Genomic DNA, 16,952 nt, shown 5'->3' with positions numbered 1-16,952 from the left:
GAATAGCTAGTGAAGAAAATAACCCTTAGTAAGCACATTGAATTTAAAGACCTTTTTTTTAAGGATACCAAAAGCTTTGTTTTTCAAGTTTTTGAAAATGTAACCTTCCAAGCCGACGAAAGAGAAAAACTGCATATCTCTGGTGACCTGCCTGATGCACACAATCACTTAGACAATAGAAAGTTTTTTAACAGGGAAAGATCACTTACTGGTGTGGCTGCGATGAAAATCATGCCATATGCGCCTGATAATCTGAAGAAGACAAAATGGAACCACTTTATAAATAACCATCTGATCTTTCGTAACTTCAAATTAAGAGCCAAATTATTGTTTTGCAGTGAAATAATTTGAACTTTGTGATGATATATCTCAATATTTGACTTACATTGGTGTCTCATTCAAAAGTGAATAACTATTGCTAGGAAAATAGCTAGTTTTTGAGGTGAAACTCGAGAATAGCACGAACGCATCTTAAATACATATATTATGTTTTTTTATTATAAAAATGACCTCAGATTTTATAATAAGATAGAGAATAGAAATTAACGAACAAAGAAAACGTGGGTATATTTGACATACTTAGCAATGCGTGGGTCCTGTCCAAACAATAGCAGTAAACCTTCAGTGTTGAGTAAAATTCCCCAACAACAGACGGCCAATAACATGCTCATTACCAGGAACCGTTGTAACATGATCCCAACGCGCTTCTTATTTGTGCTTCCAAATGTCTTCAAAGAAAGATATGACAGAAAAAAAATAGTAAATAACAACAACACACGAACAAATATATACACCCATATCGAAATGTGTATCCTTGTGGAGTCATTTCTTTGTTCTCGTGTACTAAAGTTTTCGAGTTTGAAAGTGTAGTTTCAAAATGTTCCTTTCCTGGGCTGATATTCGGATTTAATATCCCTAACATAAAATACTTCAATTTGCGAGGGATCAACACACCTTGGAAACTGCTAGTTTTTGGCTAAAATCCACATATCTATTTCGTGATAACCTTGTGGAGACGTATACAATCTTATGTTCCCTATTGTACACTTGTCTCCAGAGGGTACCGTGCAACAGATCAGTTAGTTGATGAAGTATTTATAACACAAAAATTTAAAAGCTCTAGATTTTAGAACAGAATATTTGCTTTTACATAAGAAACAAAATCTGGTAAGAAATGGTCTGGGTAAAACTTTGAAGACAACCACAACTTTGTAACACTAATGGTGCAATCCATATTAATATGAACACTTCCTTCAAATTCCTACAAATTCCTGAAATGTTTGAAGAAGTTGTTAATATGTTTTGTCAATGACGTTTCACATTTTACTTGAAACAGTAGAATGCACCCAAACAAATGCATGTACACTGAACCTTCCTTTACAGAGATTCAATAAACGCATGGAAATGCAAAGTTATGGAGAACAAATGCAAATTCATGCAATTAAAAGAAACATACGGTATAATAGATGATACATATAATTCACAGTACCACACCATTTCTACATGTACAGGGTGGTTCAAAAAAAAAAGGACACCCACTTTTGACAGCAATTTTCACCTACCTAATGAGCATATTTTAAATATTTGTTCACATAGTAGTAAAGTATAGGCCTTTAACCATGCATACAGGGTGTCCTAAAAAAAATGCTCATTAGGTAGGTGAAAATTGCTGTCAAAAGTGGGTGTCCTTTTTTTTTGGAACCACCCAGTCCACCCTGTACATGTAGAAATAGTGTGGTACCAGGTGAATAATATGTATCATCTATAGTCGTGTTCCCTAACGTGGCGCACTTCAAAGCTTACCCAACTTTCCTCGTGTAGTGTTGTCAAACCTCTTTGTTGACAAACCTCAAATTCATGCAGTAAAATACTGGTACTTTTACCTTCTTAATGCTTGCTATTTAACCTCTGTGAACAATTTCGGTTTCATAAAATTTAATCTGAAATGCAAAAACAGTTGCGTCCGGAAATTGGGCACAAATTGGGGGAGTGTTCCCTAATGTGCCCCACTTGAATAAATCTCGGAAAATTCCAAATTAACATTTAAGAATTTCTGTAACCTTGATAACTTCTGATAAATCATTATTATCTTCACTTACAAGCCCAGCCAGATGTTTGTCAGAAAATTATTTTCTTATTTTTCGGGGCATTTTCAAAGGGTTCACTTTGCACTTGAAAATAAAATCGGAAAATCACGCCAAAATAATTGTTTCTTTTAACTTTGTAACGGGTAAATAAACTCGCGATTTATGAACGGGATTGTTTAGAACTTGATGAAATTTTACTTTCTGTGAAATTTCAGTTAAAACTTTTGCTCTAGCTAGGCGCTACAGGCGAAAAATCAAAGTGTGCCACGTTAGGGGCCGCGCCACGTTAGGGTACATCAACAATATTATACCGTATGTTTCTTTTAATTGCATGAATTTGCATTTGTTCTCCATAACTTTTTATGTCCATGCGTTTATTGAATCTCTGTAAAGGAAGGGTTCAGTATACATGCATTTGTTTGGGTGCATTCTACTGTTTCAAGTAAAATGTGAAAAGTCATTGCCAAAATATATTAACAGCTTCTTCAAACATTTCAGGAATTTGTAGGAATTTGAAGGAAGTGTTCATATTAATATGGATTGCACCATTAGTGTTCAAAGTTGTGGTTGTCTTCAAAGTTTTACCCAGACCATTTCTTACCAGATTTTGTTTACTATGTAAAAGCAAACATTCTTTCTACATGTACAGGGTGGTTCAAAAAAACAAGGACACCCACTTTTGACAGCAATTTTCACATACCTAATGAGCATATTTTAAATATTTGTTCACATAGTAGTTAAGTATAGGCCTTTAACCATGCATACAGGGTGTCCCCCCAAAAAATGCTCCACTCTCCTTTTTTTTTTACAAATTCAAGCAAACCTGAATGCATAAATTTTGTTATTATGCATGGTAAGAATGCTATGTGTCTTGGTTGTTATCTACCAAAAAAATTGAATCATACTATCAATCCACTAGGGACAGAAATGCTTAAATATGAACTCGCCTCCATTTGCCAACTGCGCTGGGGACTCAAATCACCAATTTTAAAATGTCGATTTTTGTCAAGTGTGCTTTTCAAAAATTCTACTTGGTATCTATTATGAAAGACCAGTCATCAGTCATTATCAAGCATACCAGAGAAAACCAATCAACCATATGGCATTGTTACTTTTATTGGACAAATACCGATTTGTAAATCAACCACACGTAACAATTGTTCACCTATGGCTGATTGTTCACAATTGTTACATGTGGTTGATTTACAAATCGGTATTTTTAGTACACTTGACAAAAATCAACATTTTAAAATTGGTGATTTGAGTCCCCAGCGCAGTTGGCAAATGGAGGCCAGTTCATATTTAAGCATTTCTGTCCCTAGTGGATTGATAGTATGATCCAATTTTTTTGGTAGATAACAACTAAGACACATAGCATTCTTACCATGCATAATAAGAAAATTTATGCATTCAGGTTTGCTTGAATTTGTACAAAAAGGAGAGTGGAGCATTTTTTTTGGGACACCCTGTAGTGAAAAAAAGCTTTGTAAAAGTCGCAAAAATAGTGATATTATGCTAATTTGAATACAAGTCACCAAAATCAGTCTTGTCCATGGGTTATTCTATGTAAATTGGACTTTTCGTAGTTTATAAAAATTAAAAAACCTTCCCACCAAAATATATTTTGCCCTGGTAACTTTTATTGAAGCTGGACGAGGATATTAGAATTGAATTCATGGTCAGAATTGGAATCGGTAGACTTGAGGGAGCCTCTATGACGTGTTTGAAGCTTATGCAACATTTGATTATCTCAATAATAAATATGGCTTTATGTCTTTTGCATGCATTGGCTTCATAAAATTCTGCACTGAGATAATGAAAAAAAGTTTGTGGCTACACTGACAAAATATTAAATTTCTGCATGAAGCCGATGAAGGTAGGAATTAAAGAATCACAGTTGATATGCGAGTTACACCGAAAGAAATAAGACAATTCAAAGCTTTGTGTGATTTTGCAAAAATTCCTGGATCCTCCCCTAGGTTTATTTTCTATAAGAGCTGTGATTTTGCAGTCCCTGGATAACAAATTTGATAAAATGGTAGCAGTACTAATATTGTAAGCAGTCGCTTTCTTTTTTGTTCCAACAAATATAGTAAAACGTAGTAAAATGTAGTAAAATGCTTCCGCATCCTAGCTATATTCAGTTTTTATTGCACTTCCGGTAACACCGGAAGTAAAGGTCGAGCGGTTTTGTGTCCGGGAACAAGAAATGTTACTCAAGGCATAGTCTACAACCTCAAGAAAAAAAAATGAATACGATACTCTATTGAGTTCAAAAGATATAGCTCAAACTATTTTGTCAAAATTTGCCCTTCCATTACGTCATGATAAAATAACAAAATTTATAACATCTTCGTAACATGGTACAAATTCACACTAGGTTTTATGATCATCCCGTAAGCCGTTCGGAAGGAAATTTTGTTTTGTTTTAATTTCAGGCTAATGTCTTCATTTTGAATTCACCTAACTTTGACCTTCCGGTAGACCCGGAAGTAAAGCTCAAGCGAGTTCACGTACGCGACAAAAAATATTTATCAATTAATGGTCTATCTGATTACAGAATACAAACATCACTGATTATTTAGTTCAAAAGTTATAGGTGAAAGAAGATCGTCATTTTTTCAACAAAAATCGCTTGTAATTTGACACCCGAAGACGTCTTCATGACGTCAGAATAATATGCACCGATTGGGATGAGGGTCGATATATGTTGAAAGTTACAAGTTCATATCATATACCGTTTAGGAGAAAACCCGCAGAGAATTATTGTCCGAAAAAAACAAAAAAACAAAGAAGATTTATCAGAACAATTCTAGACAGTGGTCGGACACAAGAAATAAAGAAAGAAAGATTAAAACATTAAAGAAAGCAAAACTACCCTCACCCCAAATCCATTACATTCCTGACAAATGACAATTGAAACCGTGGACAGATTGAAAAATCGGCACTTATTTTGAATTAGCCATAACTCAATAAATATTTACCCGATTGGAAATAATTTTTGGTGTTGAAAAGCTAACAAACTACAATATACATGTACCCTCCAAATATGTATCAAGATTTGCGATGTGTCGTTTCAAAAGCTGAGAAAAAAGAGGGAGTTTATAGAGATTGTTTTTTGAGACACCATGTTGTATGCCCAAATTTGCATACGCTTATTCAAAACCAAGGCTTAGAGAAGCCTTGAATATGTTATTCAAGGATTCTCGGACTCAGAAATGTTATAAAACTGCTCGAGCGTAGCAGTAAAATGACAGCTGGCCAACAGACAAGTGCTACAGCATTGTTCTTTAATTTGAATTCAACATAATTGACTTCAGCTTCAACAGAGAGACGGATGTGTGGGTGTGCTGCACCGTACAGTCAGTCATATTGTGTTTGCCGCTTTGAATTTAATGGTTGACTTCTTATACTATGCCGGGCTCCGTGTACAAGCACCTCTTCAACGGCCAGAAAAGGAGAGTTGGGGGAGACCTAGACTGGTTCCTGGTCCATCCACTGCGTATTTCGAATGTTCCAAAGTTATTGGGGGCGGGGATAAGTCTGGGACACCATCGCAAGTTAAACTTGAACGTATTCGCACGCAAAAATGCTATTGCTTAGCTTTGTGCACTTTCAGGATAAATAAGTCATGCGTACTTTGCGTGTGAACCAGTACAGTACGCACAAGTGGTGTCTCATCCAAGGGGCTCTTAAAATTGGCAAAAACGCATCCTCTTTTGTTGGTGCCCGGAGCCCATATCCCCCAGTAAATAAATCATGCATTCTTTATTGTTCACATATGCGCCCCTGGTTTTACACAAGCATGAACACATAAAGTCTCTCAACAAACAACCAAAGATTTTTGCAGGAACAAAGTATTAACATGTCAATTGTGCATGCATATCCTGAACTCCGGAACTGCATGCTGACTGTTTTGTAACACTGTGGACAATGCCATGGGGAAAAATACCATGGGGCAAAGTCCTTGAACTGAGGAGACCTTTTCCAAAATTATGCAATGCCAGAAAAGTCGGTTATCCATGGTGGCATAATCAGTGCTACAGTCTAAGTTTAAGGGCAAGGGTCGCTTTTATAATAATCACCTGTGTGAAGAGTGTGTCAGCTCCAGATGCAAACCCAATCATAGGTGCCCTCCAGAACACATGAATAACCTGAAAGATAACACGATTCATGTGTACAACATTACAGTGGAACGCCCCTATAACGAACATCACGGGATCCACAGAAATTGTTCCTAATAGCGATCGTTCGACATAGCGATTTGAAGCCGATACTTACCAGCTGGTGGGTTTTTCACACATTAGTGGCGCCCTCTTTTGAACATTGTTAGAGGGAAGTGGCATATTTACAAACGGTGCGCTGATTTACCAAACTTGTCCATTCTTCATTTCAAAACTTAACCCTGTATACGTTGGTAGTTACTGAAAGATGACTTTGAACACGTGCGACTATTGAATCAGGTAATTACACAGTTTTTTAAGCTTACATGTACATGGGTGGCTTTTTCCTTCTATTCCTTGGGGAAGTTGACATTTTTCAACAACAATGTTCGGCACGTTTTGTACACAAAAATTGGGAGCCAAGGATGATGTTCGGTATAGCGGTGTTCGGTATAGCGACGTTCCACTGTATAAGCAGCGTTTGCAATTTGGATATTGATTGGCAAAGAACAATAGGTAAGTTGGCCAACAGAGAGATTGCTTGCATGTTAATCTCCTTTCACCCACTTTGCTGCAAATTGGACCACATTGACATATCATCCCTTTCAATTAACTGTCTATACCTCTCTAATGAGATAGGGAAAACAGCTTTGTGTTGAGCAATTATCATTCTTTAAACGTGTACTATAAGGCTAAGTAAAAAAAACAAACATGTTTCTCGTCCCCGCCTGCTTCCTTTTTGGAGGCCGCCTGGATTTTTTTATTATTTTTTATTTTTGAAAAATGCAGTAAAAAAACACTGAAAAAGTCCACAAATTCATCGGAAAATAACTTGTAGACCAAAACAAGTCTAAATGACACTGTGAATATGATCAGTTCTCTTGTCCACTTATCTTTCATTTTTAAAAGTGTCTTTGTACAGTGGAAACACCAACGGTTGCAGGAAATTTTTAAATGGCGGTCATCTTGAAACTAATAAAAAATAAAAAGCCCCGCTTCCTCCTTTTTTGCAAAAACCCGGACAAAAACATGGGGTTTTTTTTATTCGGCCTAAGTTATTATTAAACAAAATAGGAGCTAGTATTTTTAATATTTTGTTCTCTAAATGTACACTTTTTTTTTATACACACTGTATTGTGCTGGGCTGGTAAAAAAAAACAACCCGAGTCAATCTCTTGTGTAATAAATACCTTTTCAAAACAAACAAAACATAAACAAGGGTTTATGAACAGAGTGATTATTGTCAGAGAGCATATTATATTCAGCGAGCATATTATATTCAGAGAGCATATTATATTCAGCGAGCATACAAAATGTATATTGTAAAGAGTTTCAGTTTGGTATGTGCATTGTACTTGTTCGCTGCACACTGGCTGCTTGACAGATTCAACTGTGTGAAACGAATGAATATTACGACTATTTTTTTGCCATTGAAGGTACCGTCCATCATTTGTAATTTGTGCATTATGTTTGTTTGTTTGAAGCAACAAAAGTGCTCAAAGTCTAAAGAAGGGTGCTGAGCAACCAACCTGATGAAGTTTTAGCTCGGTGAATGCCGTATATTCCGAGAAACAGTATCGTAGGACCTCAATTTCGAATCAAAAGTTGCTGAGTCATGTTTTGAATTGGGCCTCAATTCAGCGTCTGAGACATGTTCTCACTGAACCGATTGAAGCTACACGATGTCGCGCACTGATCCGACGAATTATAGCAAACTGCGCGCGCAAGTGCGTCATGTCAACGCTTGCGCGCGCTTCGCCAAATTAAAAACGAACTGCTTATGGAAATTTCGTTGGAAATGGCCTTCTTTCATTGTTTTCTTCAAAATAACATAAATGCCCACGGGCAGAGCATACTGTCTAAAACGTTGAGTTTCCCCGGTTCTTATCAGAACCTCACAAACTCACAAGAGAGATTTGTCACATAGTGCTACCGTAAACCTTTATCTTGTTGCTATCTTTGCAATGTAAACCTTCCAATCTTCTCTAATTGTCATTAACATATCTGCACGTATAAGAGAGGTATCATCTTTACCGATTGCCCAAGAGAAGCTGCGACAATCTGTTCCTTCCCCAGGTGGCCTGTAAAGATGATGGAAGTCATTGAGAAGAGCATGGATGCTGCCAAATACAGCATCTACAGGCCAGAAAGAAAATCATCCAAAAAGTCATTTTCCACTTTGATGTTTTGTTACAATATTGAAGTTGCTCTTTCAAATTAGGTTTTACCCTTCACCGACGTTTAAACACTGTATACTCAGTGTGTTACCTCCCGAGTGAAAGTTGGAAAAAATCACTCGGGTGGGACTCGAACCCACGACCTCCATTAGCTCGGTCGTCGAGCAGGAAGACGTCTGCACTAGAAAGCAGGAGGTCGTGGGTTTGAGTCCCAACCGAGTGATTTTTTGCCAACTTTTCACTCGGGAGGTAACACACTGAATATACAGTGTTTATACATCGGTGAAGGGCAAAAGCTAATTTGATTTACATCACCCAGACGCAAAAAATCCATTGTATGAAAAGTTGCTCTTTCTTGGATATTTTTTGAGTTTCAGCACCCCCCCCTCCCAAAAAACAAACAAAACAAACAAAACTCTGTGTTTTTGGAAATGCTACTTTTTACACAAAAGTTATTCACTATGAATGAGATACTGAATGAACAAAATCCACCCAATTGTGTGCTTTTTGTGCCTGAACTTACCCACGTCATAATAATAATAATAATAATAGTGAACATTTATACCGCGCCATATCTGTCAATATGACATTCTTGGCGCAAATTATGTCTATTATTAAAGAAAGGTAAATAAAGTTTATGAGAAATATGAGACCCATTATGTAGTACCTTTTAATGGTTTACAAGGTACTGCGGCGCATATTGCAGCCACTGTGAAAATAATTTTCTCTCAATAAAGAATCATACTGTACGTTAAGGTGAAGACCCATAACTTTATCTACTGGTGGGACCTGGACATTACAGACTGTACGGATACGTGATGGGCCTAAAGCACGAGTTGGCCATTTTTGTCGGGTTCCCTGAATGTATTTCACAAATTGTGAACCGTTGAATGGAATGGCGCCAGACTATTTATGCAGCCTTATTGTACTGTCAGTTTTTTTTTACATGTGGCTTAAACATTCGGGAATGTTTAATTACAAATGTTATATTATTCATTGAAGCAGACTTGAATTAGTTAGTAATTTACTTGCTTTCATTTCTCTTCGCAAGTTCCAAAAATGAAGATTTTATCTCGCTTTTAATTCAATATGGCCAACTCGCGCATAAGGCCAATAGACCACAAACCACATGCTCATTTGCATGGTGGGCTGACGTTGGTTATACCGGGCACAGTAACCCTGCAATAATAATATTGCACCGCATTAATTTTTGAACTGTTTTGTTTTGTTTTGTTCTGTTTTTTGTTTGTTTTGTTTTTTACCAAAAGATGCAAATTTATGCAAAACCGACCCAACTGAAATGATGGAAAAATCGACCCGACCCGACCTAAAGTTGGTTTGGGTCGGGCGGTTCTGGGTCGGGTTTGCACAACATTACTGACAATACACGGATCCATTAAGCCCTGCCAACTAGTTTTTTGACCAATCAGAGCCAAGTTTAAAGTCTGACATGCGTACACAATCGATCGGTCTATTCCAAGCGTGCTTGCATCTACTGATTGAAAACTCTGGAGACAATTGAATTCTTGGAACGTACCAGTGGCCATGAAAGTCTACAAAGTTCCTTCAGTGTCTTCTTGTATTCTGACGCTGGTGCATCGGGGAACAGACACCGGCAGAGACAGCGGTTCCGTCTGCTGCCCTCGTGTGTTTTCACAGAGCTATCGTCAGGCGCGGCTGTATCGATCTCCGCAGGGTAAGGGTCATTTCCTGCCACTGTCCCATTACAGTGTTCCTTACTGTTCGTACTGACTCTTGAGTAGTCACCCATGGCTGTGTCAGACGCAACAATATAGGCACTTCAAATTCAATCTGTGAAAAAAATTACCAAAAAGGATCAAGCCAATGTGGTAACATGCTAGTGCAGTAGTGCTGTGCATTTTGAAAGTATTTAATCATTCAAACTTGTTTTTATTGGAATATTCGTAACATCGTGTATCAATATATTTTATCAAGGTAGCTGACTAAATAGTGTAACGGAGACCCCTTTTTAAGGGCCAGGCCCGCCAGTTAAGAACACAAACTCAAGAAAATAATGTAACCAAACACAAGCAATTTTTGGTCTCTGGAAAAAGTACTTAAAAAAATGAACACTTTAATTTCTTAACTCTCGAATAAAGGTGAGATTGACCAGGCTAGGTCCCCATGGTACTCGACCACATAGGGATTACATGTACGCAAAAGAAAACAAAAATGCAAGATGAAATAGAACTGCTGACGGACGGCGGTAAATTACACAACATAAGGCAGGCTACATCAAGCTTCACACTGTCACAGTAGCAAATTATACAAACTATACAAAATAAAGGACCGCCGGCTGTCGGGCTGCCGAGCTGCAGAGATGTGTCCTCAGTCAGTGTTCAGTTGAAATGCCTCCCCCAGTGCTAGTCACACGGGCCTATTATAACCTTCGAGCAGACAATCAGTGGAATGCAAAAAGTCCATTGTACCTATTATACTTAACATCAATAGGCATGGCCCAGCACCCCCAAAAGGAGTGTGCCATCACAATGAACACATCAACAGCTTGGCACATCTATACTACAATTCAAGGAATCTCTGTCTGTCTGTCTGTCTGTCGGGCTGTCTTGCTGTCTGTCTGTCTCCCCGTCTGTCTGTCTGTCTGTCTGTCTGTCTGTCTGTCCGCCGATTATCTCCAGAACCGGGCACCGTATGAAGTTGAAAATCGGTGGGTGTATTGCTCGGGACACCAGAATGTGCAGTGTCAAGTTGGAAGTTGTTTGGACTAGCGGTTCTCGAAAAAGCTGCAAAAAAGCAGTATTTTCTGAGGCAAACGTCCACCGCACGCTGCCGTCTTTTTCAATTGTTTACGTCATGTTCGAGCTAAAGCACGCGCGCTCAATATGAGGCAACAATGGAAAAAGGACGCGGGCACGTGCACGTGCATTGTAGGGCGATACCATTGTCCAGTATGGGTGCTTATAGCACTGCATACCATGTTTCCATACGTGGTGGCTGCACGGGCACATTATTTTTGCAGTCGACTAAGCAACCTTACTGCAGGGCGATACCATTGTCCAGTAGGGGTGAATATCTGCGCTATTTTTTTCAGCTTTTTCGAGAACCACTCGCCCAAACAATTTCAAACTTGGCACGAGCAGTTCTCAAAAACCCTGCAAGCTGCAACCAATACCAGCGGCAATGCAAGTTGCACTTCCCGAACATGCACATTTTAGGCGGGCACTGCACTAGTTACTTAAAACTCTGTCTTAGCCCAGCACCCAGAGACCTTTTTTGTTACAATAGATACAAGTTTGGGCTGAATTCCTCATGTAAGCTCTCACACATTTTCATGTAAAAAAGTGGCTGTTTTGCCCGCAAAAATGTGGCATTTGACAAACAACAGAAACTAGATGCAAAACTTGTATACAAGTATAAAAAAAAAATTGTCATCTTGCCTGGTTTGTTTTGTCATCCAATCCCAAGATGCACTGCGAATATCGAGAAGGTTTTATTAGCAAATTCATCATTCAGTTTGGCAATTTCATCATTCAGTTTGGCAAGTTCATCATTCAATTCGGCAATTTCGCCACTTCGTTCTGCATTTCAACATTCTGCGGGGGCTACGGTATTTCACCATTCTGTTTGGCAATTTCACCATTCTGTTTGGCAATTTCATCATTCAATTCGGCAACTTCATCATTCAATTCGCAATTTCGCCATTTCGTTTCGCATTTTGACATTCCGTGTGGCAATTTCACCATTCTGTTTGGCAATTTCATCATTCAATTCGGCAACTTCATCATTCAATTCGCAATGTCGCCATTTCGTTTTACATTTAACCATTCTGTTGTGTTGGGCAATTTCATCATTCAAATCAGCAATTTCATCATTCAAATCAGCAATTTCACCATTCAATTCAGCAATTTCATCATTCCGTTCAGTAACTTTGCCGTTCCGTTTGGCAATTTCCGTTTCTGTTCTACGTATTCATCATTATGTCTGCGATATTATCATTTACTTAGCTGCAAATATACCATTTAGGGCCATTTTAGTTGAGTTCGAATTTCACGGCCTCCGTCATTTTCCAACCGCTGGACAAAAAACAAGATGAGCCTCGAGAGTCCAGCTCTGTATGTCGAATTTGCGATGAGCATTGTCCTGCAGCTATACAGTATATTCAACCTATAATTAACCCTTACCCTACTAGACCCTCCAACGCATGCCAATTGTGCCTCAAGAAAATCTCCTATGTTTTTTGCATGGCCCTCCAATATCTGCCATGTCATTTCAAGGGTAACTGGACAGGCACTCCAATACATGCCACAGAGAACAATGAGAGTCCTCTGATAACAAAGTGAGTGCCCCCAGCTGGTCAGTATCAGGCACCCTCCAGGGCCTCCAACTCCTACCAATTGGAGCCTTCACTGTTAAGACTTGTTATCTGCCAAATAACTGCAGCTGGAGGGCATTGGCATAACCAACTGACATGCAGTAAACTACCCTCAGAGAGTAAGGGTTAATTAAACTAGTGGCCACAAATTTGTGATACTGATTGCAGGTGTGTTTTTTTTAACAATAAACAGAAGTTGCTTCTTTTTTTTTCAAACTAACATTATCAATTTACACATTCATTCATTCATTCATTCATTCATTCTTTATTATTTTTACCACATCTCATTGCGATCACATTACATGACAAGGCATAAATACATAGTTTTAGATATTGGGGAACTAATACTGGTTTTACAAAATATATATCTATACACTTTGAGCGCATTATTTTCAAATTAGAAATGATGGAAGGGTACTTCTATAATTAGAAGGCTCTCCGTAAGCCTTCGAGCATGGTGATTTTTCAGGGGTCGGTGCGCTATAGCTTTTGGAAATGCACTTTGATAGACAAAATGCCTTTGTCTGGAATTCCACTTTATAATAACACAAATCCACCCAAAAAGTTGTCACGGTTGATCCATAACTCTGAAATATTTTAGAACCATTGACATTTGGATCATGGGACAATTTTGAGTTTTTACTCGCCAGCCTCGCGTTTCCGATCCGACAAATACACGGGTCATTCTTCGTGTACATGTGTATGTACGTTGCGCGTGCGCTGATCTTCGCGTGACCTCAGCAGGTTTTGGGGGTCAACGGCAGTCGGCAGAATAGTGTCGCGCGATGTTTTCTCATGGTTTCTCGAGAATCGCCACCAAAATCATCGAAAAATTTCAAATTTTAGTCTTCATTGTTCTGTTTGAAGTCGATTACTAGCTTCATGAATGTCTGTTGCATCGTATGAGGTATGAATTATGGAATCTGGGTCGGGATAATTTAGGGAAAATGGACCGTTTTTGTAATGCACTGGGGATACACAGTCCGGGATTTCGGGATTCTTACGACCTGGTAGTTATAACGTAGTTGTGACTCCAGCTCTAATGCGATAGGCATTAGAGCTGGAGTTACTCAAGCTAATTTAAGGGTAGTTTTATATAATGGAAAGATACATTCCCACTGGTCCTAGTTTATGAATGCATATAAAAACAAATATCCAAAACAAACAAACAAACAAACACCCCAACACCCCAACAATCAACAAAGTGCATGGAGGATTGACTCAACCAGTCTACGAACCTCGACTGCTGCAGTAACTTTCACACATCACTACACATCATGCAAACAAAGCAGCTCACACGTTCACTGATGTCTGATGATATGATACACCACGCTATCTAAAAACAAAATATGTTTGCGGGCGGTGAAAAGCGTCCTCAGATGTTACTCCATACGCCGTACTGCTATTAAATTAAAAAAGCCAAATTCACAAAGAAGAATGTTACATGTAGTTGTGGCAATATCCTGACACTAGTATCAGCATCACATGCGCATGCAACAGCGAAAGTACAACGAGCTGATTACATCATATCACTACTGCACTGCAATAGACATACGCAGGGTGACCGTAAGGTCAGAGCCAAATTCTGCTAAATGCACATCAAAAATCTGCCAGATTCATCAAAAATCTGCCAAATTCCCCAAAATTACTCGAAATACACTATTAACACTCAAAATCACATGCAGATTCGTAGTATTGCCTTAATTAAGATTCAAATTACATAATAAACAATGTAGTCAAATAAAGATGTGAAATTATTGGTAAATTTCGGGCAAAACGCGGATCCGGCCACGACAAAGTCTGTTTCCCAGCCATTGCAACCTGTCCCAATATGCAAGGATTTGTTTGTCAAAATAATCAATTGTCAAATTTTCTGTGCAACTCGTTTTTTAACAAAAATTCTGTCAAAGTTAGCCGAAAATCGGCTAAAACGGTCACCCTGGATCTGATTGCATCACTGCACTGTCTGCAATCATTGGTCTTAAAGGGAATGTACATCATTGGCTTTTGCTTTAATTTTCAGAAATGAACTATTTGAGGGGTTAGTATTATTGATCAAATTATTGTTCCACTGACAAGTTTGAAGTTTTGTGTTCGAAAATGCTGGAAAAACCAAGAAAAACAAAACTGTCCAAGTAGTCTGGTTCCCTGACTCTACTGAAAATGAAATGGATCAATTTATAGATGCCGGAAATTTGTACGGTAAGGGAACCAGTCTAGCTGGCCTGCCCCCATTCATGAACATGCCAATACCAATAGCAAACAAAATTTGGACTGAAAAAAAGAGGTAAATTTGGAGCAGCAGTTGAAAAATACATTACAGACACACTCTCGCAAAATGTGGTCCGGCAGCTTTCTATACAAAAACCTCGTTGGCTTGGGGTTTGTACGTAAACCTTATCAATCAGTCAGCCGATCACGCTCAATTGACTTCGGCCAAACCGCAGTCCCATCATAAGAAATAAGTTAACAATGTTATCCGGACCATTTTTTCCAAGAGTGTGTCTCTAATGGTTGATGGGCTTTTAAAAAGAACTTTTGCAAATGGGAAAGACACTTTGGAAACATCCAATCAGTTTGAATATGCTTCATGAATTTCTGAATAAACGAGCACATTTTTAACAGTATTTAATTACTATTATTTTTCGGTGTGGTGGTGGTGGGGGGGGGGGGGGGCTAGACAGAAGATATATCAGAATGGCGCAATAAGACCAACAGCGGGCGCAATAATTTTGATTAGGGTTTCAAAATTTCTACGCGTCCGAGTCGTTAATTTGCATTGCCCCCACAATTTTTTTGTAAAAAACGAGACCGTCTAGTTTAAAAATCGGTGGAATCGTGCGAATATAGCCGAGGATCATCTCCCTAGCTTTTGGGCTATTATCTAAGAGCAGATTTGATAAAATTAGGGTCCAAATATGGGTCCTATTTGCACGAGAAAATGTAGGGATGCCACTGGTAACTTTGGCAGTATGCAGGCTCAGCATTAACGGCAGGCTTCAAGCATTACAGACACACTGGAGCTCTCGCAAAATGTGGTCCGGCAGCTTTCTATACAAAAAGCTCGTTGGCTTGGGGTTTTGTACGTAAACCTTATCAGTCAGCCGATCACGCTCAATTGACTTCGGCCAAACCGCAGTACCATCATAAGAAATAAGTTAACAATGTTATCCAGACCATTTTTTCCAAGAGTGTGTCTCTAATGTAGTTAGGTTTTTCCAACGGTGGTCGGCCGACCACCATTGGAAATGTATACAAAAAATACCACTTACTTGAAAATGACCTCACATCAGGTGCCATAATTTTACAGGATGCTTAAGACTGTCATTTACCAACATCATGTAAGGTATTTCTTAAAAACTTGGTAGTTTTATTTTTCGATGCTTGCAAATGTTGTATTTTCCCTTTATTGAAACCCGGTTCATACTTCACGCGAAAGCATATAGTGAGGTACATTAGTAACAAAAATGCTAAGGATCGTTACACAGTGGACAAAAGCACCATTTTTTCACCAAAGCATCTCCATGGTATACCTTTTCGAAAAAAAGACGGACGCAAAAAATTGGATGATGGAAAGGGCATGTATGACGTCATTATGACGTCATCAGCTAATTATTACATGAAAAAATATAAAGTAATAATAATCTTCAGAACTGCAAGCATCTCAACAACAAATTTGGTATCAAATTAAAGGGGACAACAAGATCTTTCATTTGAGTGGTATGTCATTGGGATGGAATATAGTTGAGGGTGATTTTGTGGGTCAAAAAACCCTTTTTGGTCAAAAGACCTGTTTTTCCGGCTAAAATCATGGATTTTGGGTAGTCACTTTGACACCTGGTTTTAACATGCAAACAGTATGTGGTATTGTGAGATGTTGTTTTTAAGTCAGAGAGAAAGGCTCAAATTCTATGCCAAAAGATATTTTGTAATTGATTATTAGTATCTTAAATGTTTAAACTTGTTCCAAAGATAAGCGGAAAAGTGAGGTACCTTAGTGATAAAATCGTGACACGGGTGGACAAAAGCACCATTTTCACACCAAAGCATCTCCATTATTTACCTTTTCGAAAACAAGGTAGGATACAAAAATTGGATGATGGGAAGGGCCATTTATTACATCATTATGACGTCATCGGCTAATTATTACACACTTATACATTAAAATTGA

The 16,952-nt window shown here is 38.4% G+C and overlaps 1 protein-coding gene across 2 annotated transcripts in view; it reads right to left on the bottom strand.

Annotated features, from left to right (window-relative positions):
• LOC119722684 (multidrug and toxin extrusion protein 1-like) overlaps positions 1-14,326 on the bottom strand; it is a 33,892-nt gene extending 19,566 nt beyond the window's left edge. For both annotated transcript variants that reach the window (XM_038192931.1, XM_038192932.1), the window contains exons 1-6: positions 14,020-14,326; positions 9,965-10,239; positions 8,285-8,386; positions 6,173-6,241; positions 580-728; positions 210-252 (exon numbers count right to left, since the gene is read on the bottom strand). In XM_038192931.1, coding sequence (XP_038048859.1) covers positions 210-252; positions 580-728; positions 6,173-6,241; positions 8,285-8,386; positions 9,965-10,198 — 597 coding nt within the window. In that variant the 5' untranslated portion in view covers positions 10,199-10,239; positions 14,020-14,326. The remainder of the gene's footprint in view (positions 1-209; positions 253-579; positions 729-6,172; positions 6,242-8,284; positions 8,387-9,964; positions 10,240-14,019) is intronic.
• Between the last annotated feature and the right edge of the window lie 2,626 nt (positions 14,327-16,952).

Source organism: Patiria miniata, unplaced genomic scaffold, assembly GCF_015706575.1.
Source record: "Patiria miniata isolate m_02_andy unplaced genomic scaffold, ASM1570657v1 HiC_scaffold_16, whole genome shotgun sequence".
In the NCBI taxonomy this organism is placed as follows: domain Eukaryota; kingdom Metazoa; phylum Echinodermata; class Asteroidea; order Valvatida; family Asterinidae; genus Patiria; species Patiria miniata.
The sequence above is the reverse complement of the archived record's forward strand: the minus strand, read 5'-3'. Positions and strand labels throughout refer to the sequence as shown.